Source organism: Orussus abietinus, unplaced genomic scaffold (assembly GCF_000612105.2).
Source record: "Orussus abietinus isolate OABI.00-Male unplaced genomic scaffold, Oabi_2.0 scaffold6, whole genome shotgun sequence".
NCBI classification, from domain to species: domain Eukaryota; kingdom Metazoa; phylum Arthropoda; class Insecta; order Hymenoptera; family Orussidae; genus Orussus; species Orussus abietinus.
The window spans coordinates 2,008,458-2,025,279 of NW_019396002.1; the positions used below are offsets into that span (position 1 = coordinate 2,008,458).

The following is a 16,822-nucleotide window of genomic DNA, read 5'->3' on the forward strand; positions in this document are numbered from 1 at the left end:
TTGGACATCCGCGTCGGAACGCACCGATCGATCCCCATGATCGATTTCCACGGTGAACCAAATTTTCCTCCAGTTTCCAGGACCCTAAGATCACCGAGCCCTTAGGAGCTTCCCGTATCCCAAGTCTCGCCTTAAGGTGACGCGAAAGCGGCATCCGAGGGGTCAATCGTTTGTGAAACTTTTCTCCCACCAGAATGCACAAATTCCTTTGAAATTTTACCACGTGAATACGAAGACCCTAAGAAAGGTCGCGACCCTCGTGCAATTGAATTTGTTACAAAACGTGCAGACGGATTAAATTTTTTTAAAGTTTATAAAGATTAAAAAGTGAGGTACCATGGGTGTCGGGTCCTCCATATTCGCGAGGAAAAACTTCAAATGATTCGGTACAGCCAGATCGGAGAAAAATTTCACAAATGCCCTGGTGCTCATTTCGCATCGCCTTAAGGCCCACTCGAGCCACATCCGTGACATATTCGTGCCGTGCACGTCAATGCACTGACTGTGGTAACGATCGCGTCGACACGGATACGGCAGAATCGGCCGTTACGTCAACCTTGAATCCGAGGGTCGGTACAATTTCGGGCTTTCGGTGGATTTTGGGACCTGGAGCATAGTTTTGAGAATCGAAACGGACGTTCAGGAATCGCAGGCGACCCGGGCCGAGCCCTTCTCGGCGAGTCACGCGAGGCGCGAGGGGGTAGAGACCCGTGGAAATGAAAATAGGGGGCGAATCGACGTGGTCGGAATGATTCGGCCTCGAGTGGAGGGGCCGAAGGAGGCGGTTGGCGCGGTCGGAAGAGGCGGAGAGAGATAAAGGGAGATAAAGATAGAAAAAGAGGGAGGAAGGGGGGGAGAGAGAGAGAGAGAGAATGAGATCCGAGTCGAGTTTCGGGGCTCGCGGAGACGTCGGTGGGTGGGACTGGGTGGGAGTGGGTGGCGTCGGGGCCAAGTGAGGCCAGATCAATGCGGACACGTGCGGGGAATTGCACCGGGATCGATCCCAGGACTCTCGGGGGCTCCTGCGACCCTCTCTCCTATCGCTGGCCTATCGGCCTCCCTATCGCTCACCTATCGCTCCGGCCGAATCCTTCGTCCTTGCCACGGGGCGCGTTGATAACGTCTCCGCGACGATAACGGGTCTACGACCGAGTCCGCGTGCCGAGACCGAACGACGAAGCCCACCACCTATCGACAACGAACCCCGTGCCACCGTAATTGTTAACGATAAGTCGGAAGGGGATCTTTCGAGCCCGATATCGACGCACCTTGCGAATCGATGAGACCGATGGAAACCGATAGGACCGATAAGGGCGTAACGGTTCGACGTCCGAAAAATGGAGAAGAGAGAGGCGAGAGAGAAGGAGGACCGACGTCACCGGCAACCGGTTAACAAGGTTAAGGGTCGTCGTCAGCGAGGCGAGGCCGATTTCGAACCGCGAGGGCTTCGGTATCTTTTATTTCTGCCGGTTTATCCCGCCCCGACTCGTTCCCTCTTCCCTCTTCCCGTTCCCTGAGGTGCTTCCCTCCGGGGGCTGCAAGAGCGCCAGCGCCGCCACCGGGAGAGCCCAGACCGAGATTGGGATTTTATACTTTTTATGGCTTTCCCGAGTCGGAAGCCCAGGATTTTCGCGGCTCTGTTGCTGTAACTACGTGAAAAAAAAAAGAGAGAGAGAGAGAGAGATATGGATAGAGAAAGAGAGACGGGCAGAAAAGGACGGGAGTGGCCGCGACGCGCGCCCGATCGGCGATAACGAATAGCTTACACGTCCGACCGGGTCGATCGGAATCGATTGGATCGATCAGGACCGGACCGGAGCCCGACGCGAAGCTCTTTTAGCGACAACTATTCGTGTCAAACGTGGAAGCGAAATAACGTTCACCGGAAGAGCGCGTTTCCTCTCGCTACCAAAATGGCGGACCGATGCCTCAACGCGCCACTTCGGTCGAACGTAGAATCGAAACGTTTGGCACTATTCCCCATGCCGTTAGAATTCGCATTTCACGCTGGTCCCCGGGCTCGCGATGATCCCTCGATCAAGTGATCATCTTCGGAACTCTATTCCTGGTATCAGTTGGGCTTCTCTTCGTTCCAGCGATCCGCTGCAGAGTACGACGGCTGTTGCTGCTGTTGCTGGTGTTGGGGCTGCTGCAGCATCTGGTACACCGGATAACACTTGCGCTTCCTGATGCCGTGCATGGACAGCAAGTGAATCTGGAGGTACTGCTTGGTCTTGAACTGCTTGCTGCACACGTGACAGGAGACGTACTCGGTCTGCACGGTGTGGACGTTGACGATGTGCTGCTTCAGGTTGGAGTTGTTGGAGTATATCTTCCCGCACTCTGGGCACTTGGGCTTCCCGATGTGGTTCAGAGCGTCCGACTGCGGATGGTACGAGTGTTCCACTTGCCGGGGGACGTGGTGCATCCCTGGGACAGGGTCCATCTTCTTCTTGGAGCAGGACTGCAGCATCAGGTTCAGCTGGTGGTCCCCTTTGGTCAGGGTGGAGGGATGCTGTTGTTGCTGCCGCAGCGGCGAGGGCTGCTGCTGCGACTGCTGTTGGACCTGCTGCTGCGACTGCTGCTGGTCGTAGTGCTGCTGCGGCTGCAGGCTCTGCAGGTTGTTCTGCAGCTTCTGGTGCATGATCGCGAGCTGCTCGGTGGTGAAGCCGTTGAGACCGTTGAGGGTGTTGAGGGCGCCGAGGCCGTTGTCAAGGGGCTCGAGGGCATTGAGGGCGTGCTGCGTTTGGCTGGTGGGGTGCGGATGATGGGCCGGCTGATGGTGGCGGTGTTGGCGTTGGAGGAGAGACACGGGGTCCTGCTTCGAGCCGTGGGCCCCGCTCTGGTAGGTACCGGTTCCGGCGAGGTCGGGCCTCGCCGAGGAGGCCCCGCCGCTTGGAGGCCAACCGGAACCCGAGCCGGGACCGGAGCCGTCTCCACCAGAGGGCTGCCACCGCCCTGGAACCACCAGCCAACGTCAGTCCTCGGCCCGGACCCGGGGTCCTTAATAATCTAGTCCTCCGCCCTCTCTCTTCGTCTCCTCCTCCGCCTTCCCTCTCTCTCCCTTTTCCCCGCTCGCCTTTTCGCCTCTCTCTTTCTCTCTCTTGCGACCCTCTCACTCTCGCTCCGGTCGGCGTCCCTTAACCGCCGCCATTTTGGTACCGGGCCCTCGGGCCCTCCGTCGGGGCCTTCTCTCTGTCGCTCTCTGACCAGCCGACTCTTGACTACTCGAGCCTCCCTGCAGAGGGAGAGAGAGAGGAGACCTCCACCCTCGAAATCGAAGCTACCGACGTCGCTACCGATTTCGGTAGCGTCGAGGGGTCGGCGCTTCGGGCCCGATGGGCCCTCGGTGGTCCCCACCGATTCATCGGTATCTTATGACTCCAGCGGCTCGTCCACAGTGAAAAACGCGAATGGGCCTCGAGAGCCTCGCATCGACGGATAATCGATCGATCGTGTAGTTACGTTTCCGTGCCGTCGTGCCACGGTGCGTGCTCTAAAGTGCGCACGTGGTCGCCGGGTCTCCGTCTAATCGTACATGTCAAATTACATATACCTACACGCACATGGCTCTAAGTCTCATCGGTGAGACGGCGGAACGTCCGCACTGTCCTCTCCGAGACGTAATTCGAGAAACCGTTCGCAAGAGAACCAAAACTCGGATCGAGGTGCTCGCACGCATTTCTCCTTCCTTTCCTAGTTTCTATCTTTCCTCGTCCCCCGCACTGCCATCCAGTGCTTCGACTCGCCCGCCAATTTTTACGCGGGAGGGCGCCCGAATTTTTTTGTCCCCCTAAAAATACGGTCTCTCGAGGAAGAGACGTCGGACCGCTTCCTTATGACGTGGCTCGTCAAACGAAATCAATTTTTCTTTTTGCCTGATATTCCGCCAACCGAGTCGGCAGATTTTTGCTGCTTCGAAAGAGAGGCAGAGAGCCGCTCAGGGTCCAACCGGGTCCACGAGGAAGGTCAAGGGGGTGCGGTTCCTCCCTCTCGTCCAGGGACGCCCCGGAGGATCCGCCAAAGGTTCCCCCGGAGAACCCCCGAAGGGCACCCTGAAGGATCCGCGTCCCCTCGGGTCCTCGTGCGAGGTTGCGCGCTCTCTCTCTCCGTTTCCGAGGTTTACTCACCGTGTCGAGTTTTGCGGACGGCGGGATGCGGTGGCGACAGGGGAGGGCTCGAAGGGGTTGAACGGGTATTGCGAGAGGTACGAGAGTTCCATGCATTCGGCGCAACAAATACGACAGACCAGAGTCGGGGAGAGTCGCGGGAGGGTAGCTAGTGGTGTGTTCCTTCTCCTTGACTATTCTTTTTTTTTCCTTCTTTCTCTTCCTTTTCCTTGCGACTTAGACCGCAGTGTGGCTGGGGGAACGCGAGAGAACGGAAGACGAAGGAGAGGGAGAGATGTGTGTACGTGTGCAAAGTGCGGACTCGTCTCCGGACTCACCGTAATTCGGGTCCTGGTTGGCCGCGTGGATCCCCGAGGGTCCTGGCATCAGTCCTGGAAACCCGAGAGAGTGAAGGTCTTTTTTCGCCGTCACAGAAAGTCGAGCTCGGGTCTGGGAAATAACGGCCACCGGACTCGGTAACTCTTCAAGGTGGACAAGTATAGAAACGACGGCATTGATGCTGCACGAAAGTTTAAGGGGCCGCCCTAACTACAAGATCCAGCCCTTGAGGCGGTACGTCGAGGGTGATAAGGTGAAGCGGCGTCTGAGGCTCTTGTTTATGAAGCTTTTCTCCGAACTCGGCGTATCTAATCCTTTGAGATTTTACAACGTGAACATGGAAGCCCTAAAAAAGGTCCCGACGCTCGTGAAATTTCATTTTTTTTAATACTATACTTATAAACATTCGTGTTATTCCTTGATAAAAATGGAATTTCATGGGCGTCGGGACCTTCCCTAGGGCCTCCGTATTCACGTGGGAAAATTTCGAATGATTCGGTGTACTCGGTTCGCAGGAAAAACCTCGTAAACGGTTGACCACTCGGATGCCACTATCGTGTCACCTTAAGTTACAGTTCCAAAATCCAAGCTTTACCTTGAAGACCCAGAAGGGCAGCAGGGAAGGTCCCTCGATGGTGCTCCATGGAGTCGTTTAGGAGATCGGCGGGCTCGGTCTTGACGGAGTTCAGGATGCTCTCGTTATTCGACGTGTCCTCCTCGTTATCCGACATGGAGTTGGAGTCTTCGCCTGTCGACTGGGCCTGAAAGCAGAAAGCAACCCCAGGGTTGCAGGTAAACCAAGTCTTCCTTGAAATCTTCCCGCATGACTAGAGAAAATGTAAATACGTGATATTGACGGTCCTTAATTCATTACACATCGAATCTGGGGGAAATGGAGGCAACGACGCCCACTAACCTGGACGTTGTTGCTTGGTGTGTGTATCGTCGGGCCACCCTCCAACGCCTGCCCCAAAAGGGACTCCTGGAGGTCAGACTTCTGCTCGACGTGGTTCGCCAACGGCGGCGAGTAACTCCTGGGCCTCTTCGTAGGTGGCGAGCAGAGTCCTCCGTCATTGGGATCGCCCCTGCCGTTATCCTGCCAGAGATTCCGCGGCGTGGTCTGCGGAGATCAAAGGAAACCAGGAATTCAAGATAGGAACTGCGTTATCAACGAGCCGGCAACAATTGGCGCTCGATTTGCCAACCTCCCTATAGACGGTAACCAACTCTAAGAGCTGGACACGTAGAAAAATAATTTATATTCGTAATAAAATGTGTCACTTTCTTCGGGGAACGTGAAAGGCTTGAAAAAGGGCCAGCAAACTACCTTACAGAATGCTTTTGCTGTACGACCAATAAAAAAAAAAAAACTATTATTTCTGCGAGTCATATCTAAGGTTGCGATATTCCTTACTAACGCCAGTAAACTGCATCCAGGTCGATTAATCGAGTAGTAAAAATATTCCTTTGGCAGTTGCTACAAACATTTGTTAATATAGCAAGCATTTCTCTGAAGCAAGATTTACTTGCGGTTACATCTACATTCGGTACGATTGCAGTTTAGTCATTAGTGCAATTATTACTGCGATAAGAGCGAAACTCTATGGGCAATGTAGGTATTTGCTGAAGATGCACACCTCTTCTTTCCCATGTACATTTGGGACGGAGGAATGCACGGTATCGCGTACTGGCAGCGATCGCGAAAAAATTTCGGAGAGAGCAAACGCATAGGAACCGGAAAGAGGATGTCGAACTCACGGGCGCGCTGCCATTGTTGGCAGCCGAGGAGGCCGGGGGTGGAATCTTGGCAGCCGCTGCGCCGCTGTTGACATCCGCGAGGCCTCGAACCTGCAGCATCTGCGCGGTCTTCAGGAAGGCCCCGAGTTGTTCCTGGCCCACGTGGACCTCGCCGTGGTACATGAATCGCAGAAGGGATTCCATGTCCGACGAGGCGACGTCCCTCAGGATCACAATCGGATGTTGGCAGGGATTCGCCTGAAACGGGGAGAAAAAAATTGCACCATCCAGATGGAGATGAATTTTGGGGAATGGCGATAAATTTTCACGATAAAGATGAATTTTAAGGATGAAAATGGATTTCGACGGTGAGAATGAATTTTTAGGATGAGACTGAATTTTGACGATAAAGATGAATTTTAAGGATGAAAATGGATTTTGATGGTAAGAATTAATTTTTAGGATGCAGGTCAGCTTAAGGATGAGGATGACTCAAAATTTCAGCGGAGTCGTCATTCGGTTCAAAGTCGGTAGAAACAACGGAGTCGACAATGGCGACCCTGCCCCATGCTCCGATGGAACCGGGCTGAGCCGAGTCGCCAAAGCGCTTTAACCGAGGCATTAGGCGGGAAAAGTACGTATGCATGGTTTCTAATCCGTTTACGGGGACCCGCGCGAGGGGGCGCACCTTAAACGGACCTCGACGCGCCGCGGCGGTCCTCGAGGTCCCGGGACGGCGGCGTCGCGGACGCGGCCCAAACGACTTGGCGTCGGATACTGGGCCCAGTCCCGGTACGCAAGCACCGCGGCGGGCAACGGCGCACTTCCGTCGCCGAAAATACTCCCGCGGTACATAACGCGTAGGCGTCGCGACGTCCGATGTACGTCGGCCCAATTATACGGCGTCCCGCTGACTCGAGTCGCCGCCTACATCGACATCACCCTAAAACCTCCCCGAGGGGCGAGTAATCTCTCCAACTCGGGGAGTGAATGCGCGACGCCGGGCGTCGCGACGCATACCCGGGAACGAACGGCGCCGTTTAGCGCCGGCCCTATTTGGCCGGGGAAATCGTAGACGGCTCCGCAACGGTGCCCGTTTAACGGATGGGACGGGAATAGATGGCGTTTCGGGCCTACGCGTCGTCAGGGCGTCGAGATGAGAGCTCGCGTAACGAGACGCGTCGTATAACGACGAGAACACGCGACTAGATGCGAGTGCTTAAGGCCCCTCGTCGCGAGTTTAGGCCCGACCTTAACGAACGGGCCCCCTCTTCGGTGACTTTTTTACTACTCCGAAGGGTCTCAAGGGATCTTATCCCCGCCGTTATACGTTACTACACGCTAAAGACGTAAAGTTCATACCATTTGAAATAAAATTAGAAAACGGAAGAAAGTAATTTATGTATATAATATAAATATAAGTAAAAAGAAAATACGGTGTAAAACGTGAGAAAAAATTGATTGGGTAAAAATAGACGGCGGGGAAATAAATTAAAATAAATGTAGAAAACGGATAGGAATAAATTTAAATGGAGACGAAAGAAAGTGGAATTAATTCGCTGCACGGTACGCTTAAGATAATTTATGACCTGCGTTTTCGTAAAGCAACTAATCGATACGATTAATGTACCGAAAGGAACGACGAAGAAACGGGTTTACCGTTTAACGGTGTCGAGAAATACTATCCTTGTCCGGCGCGCTATTCGCGTTGTCCGCGCGTCGCCGAGCGGAGCTAACCGTTTCGATTGGACCCGGAGACGCTCTTCGCGTCTTCTTATTTCGATACGTACGTACGTACGACTCGGCACGTACACCGTGGGGTACACTCCCGATTTATTGCCGCTCCCGTGCGTTGGCCGCGTCTATTTCAGGCGCGAGACACTCGCGCGAGTACTTGGTTTAGCGCTCGCGCGAGGATCACCACGAAGGGCAGACCCTACGTATCCAGGAGCGATTATCCTCCCTTACATCCATTACATCCTGCTTCCCTTTCGCTATACGAAGCCTAAACTCAAAGAATTCGTAATTCAGAAAGTTTCGTTGTTTTCATAGATGGACTTTGAAGTAACATCACGAACGGAGAACCGAAAGATAGAAGACGGCAAAAGAAGAAGAAGAAGAAAGAACCAATAATGATAAAAGAAACAGCTAAGACGTTACACTCCGCAATTTTCATTTCCCATCTATTATTAATGGTACTTGTGCTCGCCAAGAAGAGTGCTAATCCTAAAAATAAAAATCACGCAGACGTGAAGCTAACGCATATCGGTTAGGATAACGTAAAGAGATGGTGTTTCAATTGTGACATTAAAAAAAAAAAAAAAACATACTCGTTAATACTTTCTAGATAAAAAAATCGGTAATCAAGCGCCGAAGTCTCAAATGATTCGTTGCGCCCAATTTGGAGAAAGGTTTTATCAATATTTTGATGTTTCGGCACGTATAGAATAACCCTTTCGTAATACCTTGAGATGTATGTGAACGTCGTTTCGTGTATTATTTTTACATCAATCCGAAATTACCTTTCCTACCTATATATTAAATCCCATCAATGAGTAGGGGGGTCCCCGTAAGAATTCCTAGCGAGGCGGGGTAATTTTGAACCTAGGCATTTCGGGGGAGGAAAATCCGAAGAACGTGGATCCGACGAGCGACGCAGACGCGGAATGGGAAAATCCAAGGAGTGCAGCGCGGTAATTGCGCTTCGGGCACACCCGGTAGCGCGAAGTGCGTGCACGCACGTTTCCCCGAGTGTATCTACGCACTTAGCGGCGTAAGGGCGTCCCGCGCGACCCGAGGAGCGCGAGGTTTCATTAGCGCGTCCATTAGGCTGCGCTCGCGCGAGCACGCGCGTCCATGTGGCGGGAGTGAGCGAGCGAGCGAAGAGGACGTTAATGCCGCGTTCGTGTTTTGCGCCAAAGAGTGGGAGGGAGTGGGAGGCAAAGCGTGAGAGAGAGAAAAAAAATAGAGATAAAGAGAGAAATAGTGGGAGAACGACGGGGGGAGAGAAGGAGTGTGTGTGTGGGAGAGAACGGGCGAATTAAACGCCGGTCGGGCGCACACGCGAGTGCGTGCTCCCCGAAGAGGGGAGCGAATGAAAGAGGGAGAGAGAACGAGAGAGAGAGCGAAAGAGAAAGAGAGCACGCTCGCGTTTAACGCGGCCACGTCATTCGTCCCGTTACTCGTCGCGGACGGACGCCGAGGCGTCGTCGACGTTTCCACTTTGGGGACATTCTTTCGGCGCCGCATCCACGTATCTCTTATCTCCGATACCAGCCGAGTGTAGAGAGAGAGAGAGAGACACAGCGCGCGCCCGTAAAGTGCACTTTATGCTCGGATTCACGTCCCGTCCTCGAGGGGTACGGTTTGAGAGGGGCCCCAGAGGACGGGATCCCGCGAAACCCGGCTTCGCAGTGAAGGGTTAACGGCGTTATCGGTGGCGCCCCCCTCGTCCCGCGCGGGGAGTAAGGTGGGCGCGGAGAGTATTTCCAGAGCGGAGAGCGGACTCTCGGCGCGACTTAAAAACGGCTCGCCGGGGTTCCGCCTCCTCGACGTCGACGGGACACGCGTGCGTGCCGCACGCGTGTCTTTAAATATAGTATATGGAGCAGCGGCACGCTTCGCCACCCGGGCGAGGAGGTGCGTTGCGTAAGCGGTGGGGTCCGGCCTGGGACGAGCGCGCTCCTGGCCGGGCGCTCCGCGTCCACCCCTGCCCCATAACCGCGAAGTAGCGCGAGAAGCTCCCACTCCATGGGTCCATCCCGAAAATTCTGACCCCAGGTTTCCGTTCCAAGTCAACCGCCATCGATACCAAGGAATCTTGCGGGAAAGGCCTTGCACCTCGATTATGCAACATGGCGGCATACTTGGTACACGAGTTGGACACGGTACTAGGTTTGGTACCGACGTAAACACGGTGTCGACCGGTGTCGACCTGTCTTGTTTTATTTATCAATATTTTGTAAGACGTTAAGCGGTAAGCGTCATGGTGGTTAACGAATGTTCCGGGATTATCGGTTACCTCGTGGACGATGTTACGACGGCCAATTTGAAAATTTGATACAGGGGGTAGGATCTTTCCGCAAGCGTCACCGGTGTTACCGTTGGCCAACTTGACGAAGAGATCCGGGGTTACCTTTATATACGGAAGTGGGAGCTCCTTGAGCTACTCCGTGCCCAGAACCTAGATACGATAGGCGGAGAGTCCTCGGACCAAAGGATACCAGGGAGGATAGGGGGATGCGCACCTTGAGGAGCCTCCGGAAGTAGGGGCTGCACGCCGACAGGACGACCTTGTGGGCGGTGAAGCTGCTGCTGTCGCAGGCGAGGGTCACGTCGACGAAGTCTTCCTCGTCGCGCAGGTGGCGGAACGAGCTGAGGATGCTCGAGTGGAAGTCGTTCCATCGGAGAGAGTACTGCTGCTCGCCGTTGGACGAGGACGAGGAGGCCGCCATGGCGACCCGCCCAGGGGGCGCAGTCGCGCTCGCGCCCTCGAGGGCACCGCCCGGTCCGCTCCCCCGCGGGGGCGGCCCGCCGGGGCTCGACCGACGACGAGGGGACCGCTGCCCTCCTCCCGGCGCGCGCGGGCCTTACCCGGGGCCGGCCGGTTCACCAGCTGCTCCCCCGGTTCGTCCCCGAGGCGTCCCTCGGCATCGCGAGCCGTCGTCGCCGTCCTCGCCGTCCTCGCCGCGCCCCCTCGAGGCCCCGCCGCCCTCGGGCCCTGGGGACGTCTCGGGGCTGATGGGGCCCGATTCGTCGACCTCCCTCGACCTCGCTCTCACCTGGAAGAGAGATTAAAAATGCATATGAGCATCGCACGTGAAAACTACGATAAGCAGTAAATCGAAGCCGAGATTAACCCTTTCGATACGAGACTCGCCTGGAAGAGAGTTTAAAAATGGGCACGAGCATCGAAGGTGAACACTACGATAAACAAAAAATGTACGTTCCAGCCGAGATTAACCCTTTCGGTACGAGGCTCGTTTGGAAGAGAGATTAAAAATGGGGATGAGCATCGAAAACAAAAACTACGGTGGGCAGAAAATATACGTTCCAATCGAAATTGACCCTTTCGATATAACGGAAACGGTAGTCTCCCACATCGCCCGCTCGCTGTGCCCTACGGGTAATCATAGTTACAATTTTGCATTGGTTCGTAACTTTCGCAGAATTTTTTTATTTAGCCCCTTTTGGACTTTTTGAATATGGTGAATATTTATCGTGACCGATCCATACTGTAGCGCTGTATTTGCGATTCTCGTGTCCATATAGCGGAGGCGTACTATCGGAAGGGGTGAGGATATTTCTTGTCAACAACAAAAAAAAAGTCTTGACTCCAGTAAAATTGATTTTGTAGGAATTATCGGGGTGCGACTCAGACGATGGCAAGTTAATATATCGAGTGGAAACGATTTTGCGAAAAGAACTTCGCTTCCAAAATTGGTCCGAAATATTAAACGCGTTAATTAAAATGGTACCACATTTTGTATAGAATGTTCCAAGCAACTCAAACGACTTAGTACTTGATATAAAACATTATTCGTGGTAGATAAATGTTGTTTCAAGTTCGTGCAAGAATATCACGCAAAGCTACAAGAAGTTTGAGAAAAATATCAGACACCCTGTTAATTCTGTTTAATCCCAGTCTGTTATAAGAATACCTTGAACTTTTCACTCTAACGCGTTTATGCCCAGAAAATGTAACGACAGTGAGTCAAACGGACTCGAGGTAGCTGAATTGAAGAAAATCAAGTATCATTACCAATTCTAATTAATTTAAAACCACTTTATTTCGTTGATAGCGAAGATCGATTCCACCCAATTGCCGTGTTCTTCCGATAAAGTGATTCTTTCGCGCAGGGTACCTCAGAACTGACCAAGGTGAACCAGGATGCGTCGATTTACCTGCGCTACCGTCGACTCGAGTCTCTTCCCTTCGGCCGAGATCCTGACAGCCAGCGAGAGGTGTAAAATCGGCCTCCTGGATATCGGCCCGCTAGCAGCCGCTGATAACGCCTTTCCCCGTGAAGGACCTCGCTGCTCGCGCCATTCCGCGCCTCGACCTCGACCTCTCCTCGAGGGTCCACCCTCCGTCCACCTTGCGGGCGATCGCTTCCTCCTTCCTTCCTGTCCTCGTTCCTTCCAGCACCTGACCCTGAAACGAGCCCACCAGTCCTTGGGTCTCTCTTCCGGGATTTCCGACCTCCCGACCCCGCGTTTCGAGGTCACGTCCGCGAGAATGGTACGCGCGCGAACGTTCACGCGAATGCCCACGCAAGCATCCACGTTTTACTTCCGGTAGACCAGGCTCACCGAGGGGGATATTCACCCAGGAAATCCTGGATTTTACTGCGGGAAGTCCCGCGGAAATCAGCTGGATATCGCAAGGCAGAAATCAGGAAAAGAATAGCCACAATGTTAAGGCCGACCGCCTCCTGTTACCGAATCGCATTGTTGTATATCATACGGAAACAAAAACGATAGGTTCTCGTCGAAGGAGATCATTTTCACTGATCTTCGAGTGAACAGCCCCTCGAGGGTCACCCTATAAGTTCTTTCGAGACCGAGAAAAGTCAAAATCCCGACAACGCCCGAATTAAAGCGAGACGTATAACCCCGTGCGTTTTCGCCGCTGCCCCCGTGGAATCGGATGCCGAGAGAACCCATTGTGTACGGTGCGGCAAAAACGCATTGGGTGACCCTGGCCTTACCCGGTCCCAGGCGTTGCAACGACGCGTTACGACAACCTGGCCAGACTCCTCCGTTTAACGAGAACATTTATACGAGAATCGGATTTCCCGGTGTCAGTCGCCACTCGACTCTTCCCGCTCCTCCTGATACAGGTTATCAGCGAGAAGCGGCGAATCGGCACATATCCCCTCCCCCGCGTACGCAACTAGCGCGAAAGCAACGTTACCGCGACGGAAACTCGACGAGCGACGTGCATCGGCTAGATCGTGCACTCCATTACGGCGATTCGCTCCGTCACCGCGCGCTAACGTTATCACTCGCGCGCTCTTATCACGCCCGCGGCTCTAACGCGTTTCGAGCGACCCTCAACGATCGCACCTCGAATGCGCACGCGCGTACGAGACGGCGGAACTCGAGATTTTTGGAATTCCCTTTGCGTGGAAGTGTCCCGGGTCTCCGCGGGACGGGCGGGCGATAGCTCGCGGCGATCGCTCGATCCCGATTAGCGCGCGCGCATGCGCACACGAGAGGGACGATCCGGCCCGTTTCGTCGCGGCCAAACGCGCCGCTTCCGTTCAGGTCGGCGCTATTTATAAAAGTGCTCGCGGGAAAGTACTCCACGAGATCCCCGGGTCCCCCTGGAGCGTTCCAAGACGAGATGCACGGTGTTTGGTGTGATGGAAAAAGGAAAAAAAAAAAGAAATATATGAAAAGGAAAGAAGGAAATCGCACGAGCGAGCCAGGTTTTCCTCCTCGATCCTCGGGGTCAATCGTGGAGGAGAGTAAGCGGCGATTAAGCCAGCCTAATTACCCGGTCGAGGCGGTTTATTTCCGTCAATAAACCGCGCCGTCAAACGGCGCCTCTCCTCGGCATTAATGACGCCATATAGGACGTACAAAAATTCACGTCGCCTCGGTCCTCCTTATCCTAGCCGTCGCGTTACCTCCTCCTGTCTCATGAAATAAAAAAAAAGTCTATGGCACTATAAAAGCCCTCTATAGTCATTCGTTGAACCTCCCGAAATAATCTTAGCATCCCTCGTGATATCCCTCATAGGAAAAAGAAAAAGAAAAAGAAAAAAAAATCAGAGATCACGGATCTTTCTCTCTCCCTCAAGGTGGACGTAAATGAAAAACAGCCACATAAAAATGATCAAAGATTACCTCCGTGTCTATTTCTTTCTCCCAAGGCGGACGCGAATGGAAAAGAAGGGAAAAAAAAGAAGATAAAATAGAAGGCGGGTTTCGAACCCGCGCCGTAACCGGCAAGTGCGGCGGGTGTCGCGCTGATTCCGGATCTCTTTAAAGTTTCACTAGTCGATGGCTGGCAGTGTCGATTCCGTAATTAAAAGCGGTATATCCATGTACGTGTAAGTCGAGGAGTACGGCCTCCTTGCGCCTTTCACCTCTGCCCCCGTGCCCCCGCCCCCACCGGCGGGCCGTGAGCTCCAGCACGTCGGCACGTGGCCCCGTGGGGCAATATCACTCTTTTCGGTGGGAATGCGCCCGGTGCTATCGAGTTTTTCGGAAATCCAGACCCCCGGTAAGTGACATGTCACAACACTTTCGGAGCCGTCCACGTGGCGTGAAAGTTTCGCGTCGATTAATCCCGATCGGCGCGTACAGTGAAAAGTCACTTTCGAACCCGCCGGTTTTTTCGGAACTCGAAATGAGGGGGAAAGAAAAAAATAAGGATGGAAGAATATCGAGCCCGCGTTGGTTCTGACAGTTGAAATATTAATTGTAAATTCCGATTGGAGTAGAATGCAACTCATATCGCCCTCGAAACTAGGAAGGACAACCCATAAACGGAGGATGTTCACCGGGTCCCAGAACTCGCGGTAATCCCGGAAACTGTCGGAAGTTGACAATACTTGAAGTCGAAAGTTTCTCCCTTACTTTCCGCTCGGATGGTTATTTACTGAATTATTAACGGTTAAAGTTTGCGAATCTTACGTGCGGTATTCAACCGGGCCAGAACCGGCGTGCAGATTTTCCGCGTTACCCGGGCACACATTTTTTTTAAATTTTTATTAACCTTCCACTGAAGTCTCAGTGTATTATTAAACGAATGGTCTAAGAATAATGACAACAATTTGCTTAATAAATATACGTATAACTCCATAACAATGTATAAGCGACGGAATTATAAACGATTTAAATCAATGAGAGTAATTAATTGATTCACTTTGATATACCAAACAGATATTTATTACGATTAATTACTGGCATATTAATTAGAATCGGCATGACTCTCTAGTTAATCGAGTTTGGTTATTCAAAGTATGATGTTTGGAAGTGAATTGAAAAAAAAAAAAATTGGAAACAAATAACAGTCAAACTTCAACTATACAATCTGAAACGTTTCTAAATAATCTGGGCCTAGATAGCCACAGGTCACCGACATAAACGTAAAACGTCCCATTGATTAACGTCGAAATTCAATGAACAAGAATGACATTAAAAAAAAAAAAAATCCCGCCGTTAACTTCGCGCGGCATTATTCGCCGTCTCGGTATTTCTAATCAGCGGTCCGCAAAATCATTCCGCGCCCCGGGCGGCGAGTGACTTAAATCGCCGCTGACTTCATCGTTAATTAAAAATGATTATTAGAGCGTTTATTATACGAAACCGCGCGGGTCGGCAAGCAGACCCGCCAGCCGTTGCGATCGCGAGCCCGAGTAGGTAAATATTGGCCAGTGGTTCGCGAGAGAGCGGTTATCTAACCGCTCAGTTGGCCGCAATGTAGGGCACCCGTTATCGCGGTCCGACGCGGCCGCGAAGAGGCGAGAGGGGTGCGGAACCGCTTCCGGGGGCGGAAACGCCGGCCGGAGGAGTGGACCGAAATCGAGATCCCCCCATAGGTAACCGCCGCGAAATGCCCCCCCTAAATTTCACCTCTCCGTACCTTGGGGAACGGTTTTACTAAATACGGAGGATCTCGCGGTTCGGTGAACCCCCGATTTACTCTCAGGTGCGCGGCGGTCGATAAAGCGGATGGCGTTGATAACATTACGGCCGCAATACGACGTATAGGTGGACGCGCAATATGTCCATAAAGCTGGCATTACCACTTTAGCGCAATTCAATGAAATTTAAAGCAAATTTATTGCTAATTTATTGCCATTTTATTGCGCGAGAGTGAAATCATTTGCACTTGTACCTTTTCGAAAAACTTTGGCGATGCCAGATCTATGTTAAATTAGCATTGCCAGGTTATAAAAACGATAATAAAGCAAATGTTCATAGTTGACGTATACGCCAGAATTTATTGCTAATTAATTCCTCGCGGATAAACCAGACTTCGATTATTTTATTCACCCCTGAAGGGGTATGTCGCCACCCCTAGGACCGGTAGCAGTATGACAACATGTAAACGGTGGGAGACGACTGATTTCTTCGCGGGAGACTTTATTGCTAATTAATTGCTTCTAAGACATCGCCGCAGCCATGAACAAAAGTAACTGATAATTAGTTGCTATCCAGAAATCAGTCTTTTCCAACGTCGTCATGCTGCTACCGGCCCTAGAGGTGGTGGCATACCTTTTTAAGTGGTGAGGTGAATAAAAGAGTCGAAGTTTGGTTATTCCACGAGTCCAATTAATTAGCAATAAATTCTTACGTACACGTCAACTGTGAACATTTGCATTATTATTGTTCCTATAACGTGGCAATGCTTAATATAAAGCTGACATCGCCAACGCTTTTCGATAAAGTATAAGAGCAATAAATTTTATTGAATTGTGCTAAAGTGGTAACGCCAGCTTTACGGACATACGCGCAACGGGGATCCAGGAAAACCGCGAGTACCCGTCCCGGTCGCGGAACAAACGACAATGTAGAAAAGGGAGGTGGCGATCACCTGGTCACACTCTTCGGGATCGGCGAGTGCAGGGCAAGGTGGGCGCCCGCTCTCCTCGGAATGCCTGGGCGGGCGCGAATTCGAG

The 16,822-nt window shown here is 52.5% G+C and overlaps 1 protein-coding gene across 9 annotated transcripts in view; it reads right to left on the reverse strand.

Annotated features, from left to right (window-relative positions):
* Positions 1-16,822, reverse strand: part of LOC105694176 (protein abrupt) — a 40,079-nt gene that overhangs the window by 14,228 nt on the left and 9,029 nt on the right. For 6 of the 9 annotated variants that reach the window (XR_001103509.2, XM_012414588.2, XM_012414589.1 and 3 more), the window contains exons 2-7: positions 12,090-12,339; positions 10,433-10,966; positions 6,207-6,443; positions 5,365-5,568; positions 5,044-5,275; positions 4,448-4,501 (exon numbers count right to left, since the gene is read on the reverse strand). Coding sequence is in view for 8 of the 9 variants with exons in the window: in XM_012414588.2 (XP_012270011.1) it covers positions 4,448-4,501; positions 5,044-5,275; positions 5,365-5,568; positions 6,207-6,443; positions 10,433-10,639 (934 nt within the window). In the remaining variant the exon portion in view is untranslated. Of the gene's footprint in view, positions 1-171; positions 2,959-4,447; positions 4,502-5,043; positions 5,276-5,364; positions 5,569-6,206; positions 6,444-10,432; positions 10,967-12,089; positions 12,340-12,895; positions 12,932-16,822 lie in introns of those variants that run through there. The other 3 variants (XM_012414590.1, XM_012414593.2, XM_012414592.2) reach the window with 3 other exon arrangements.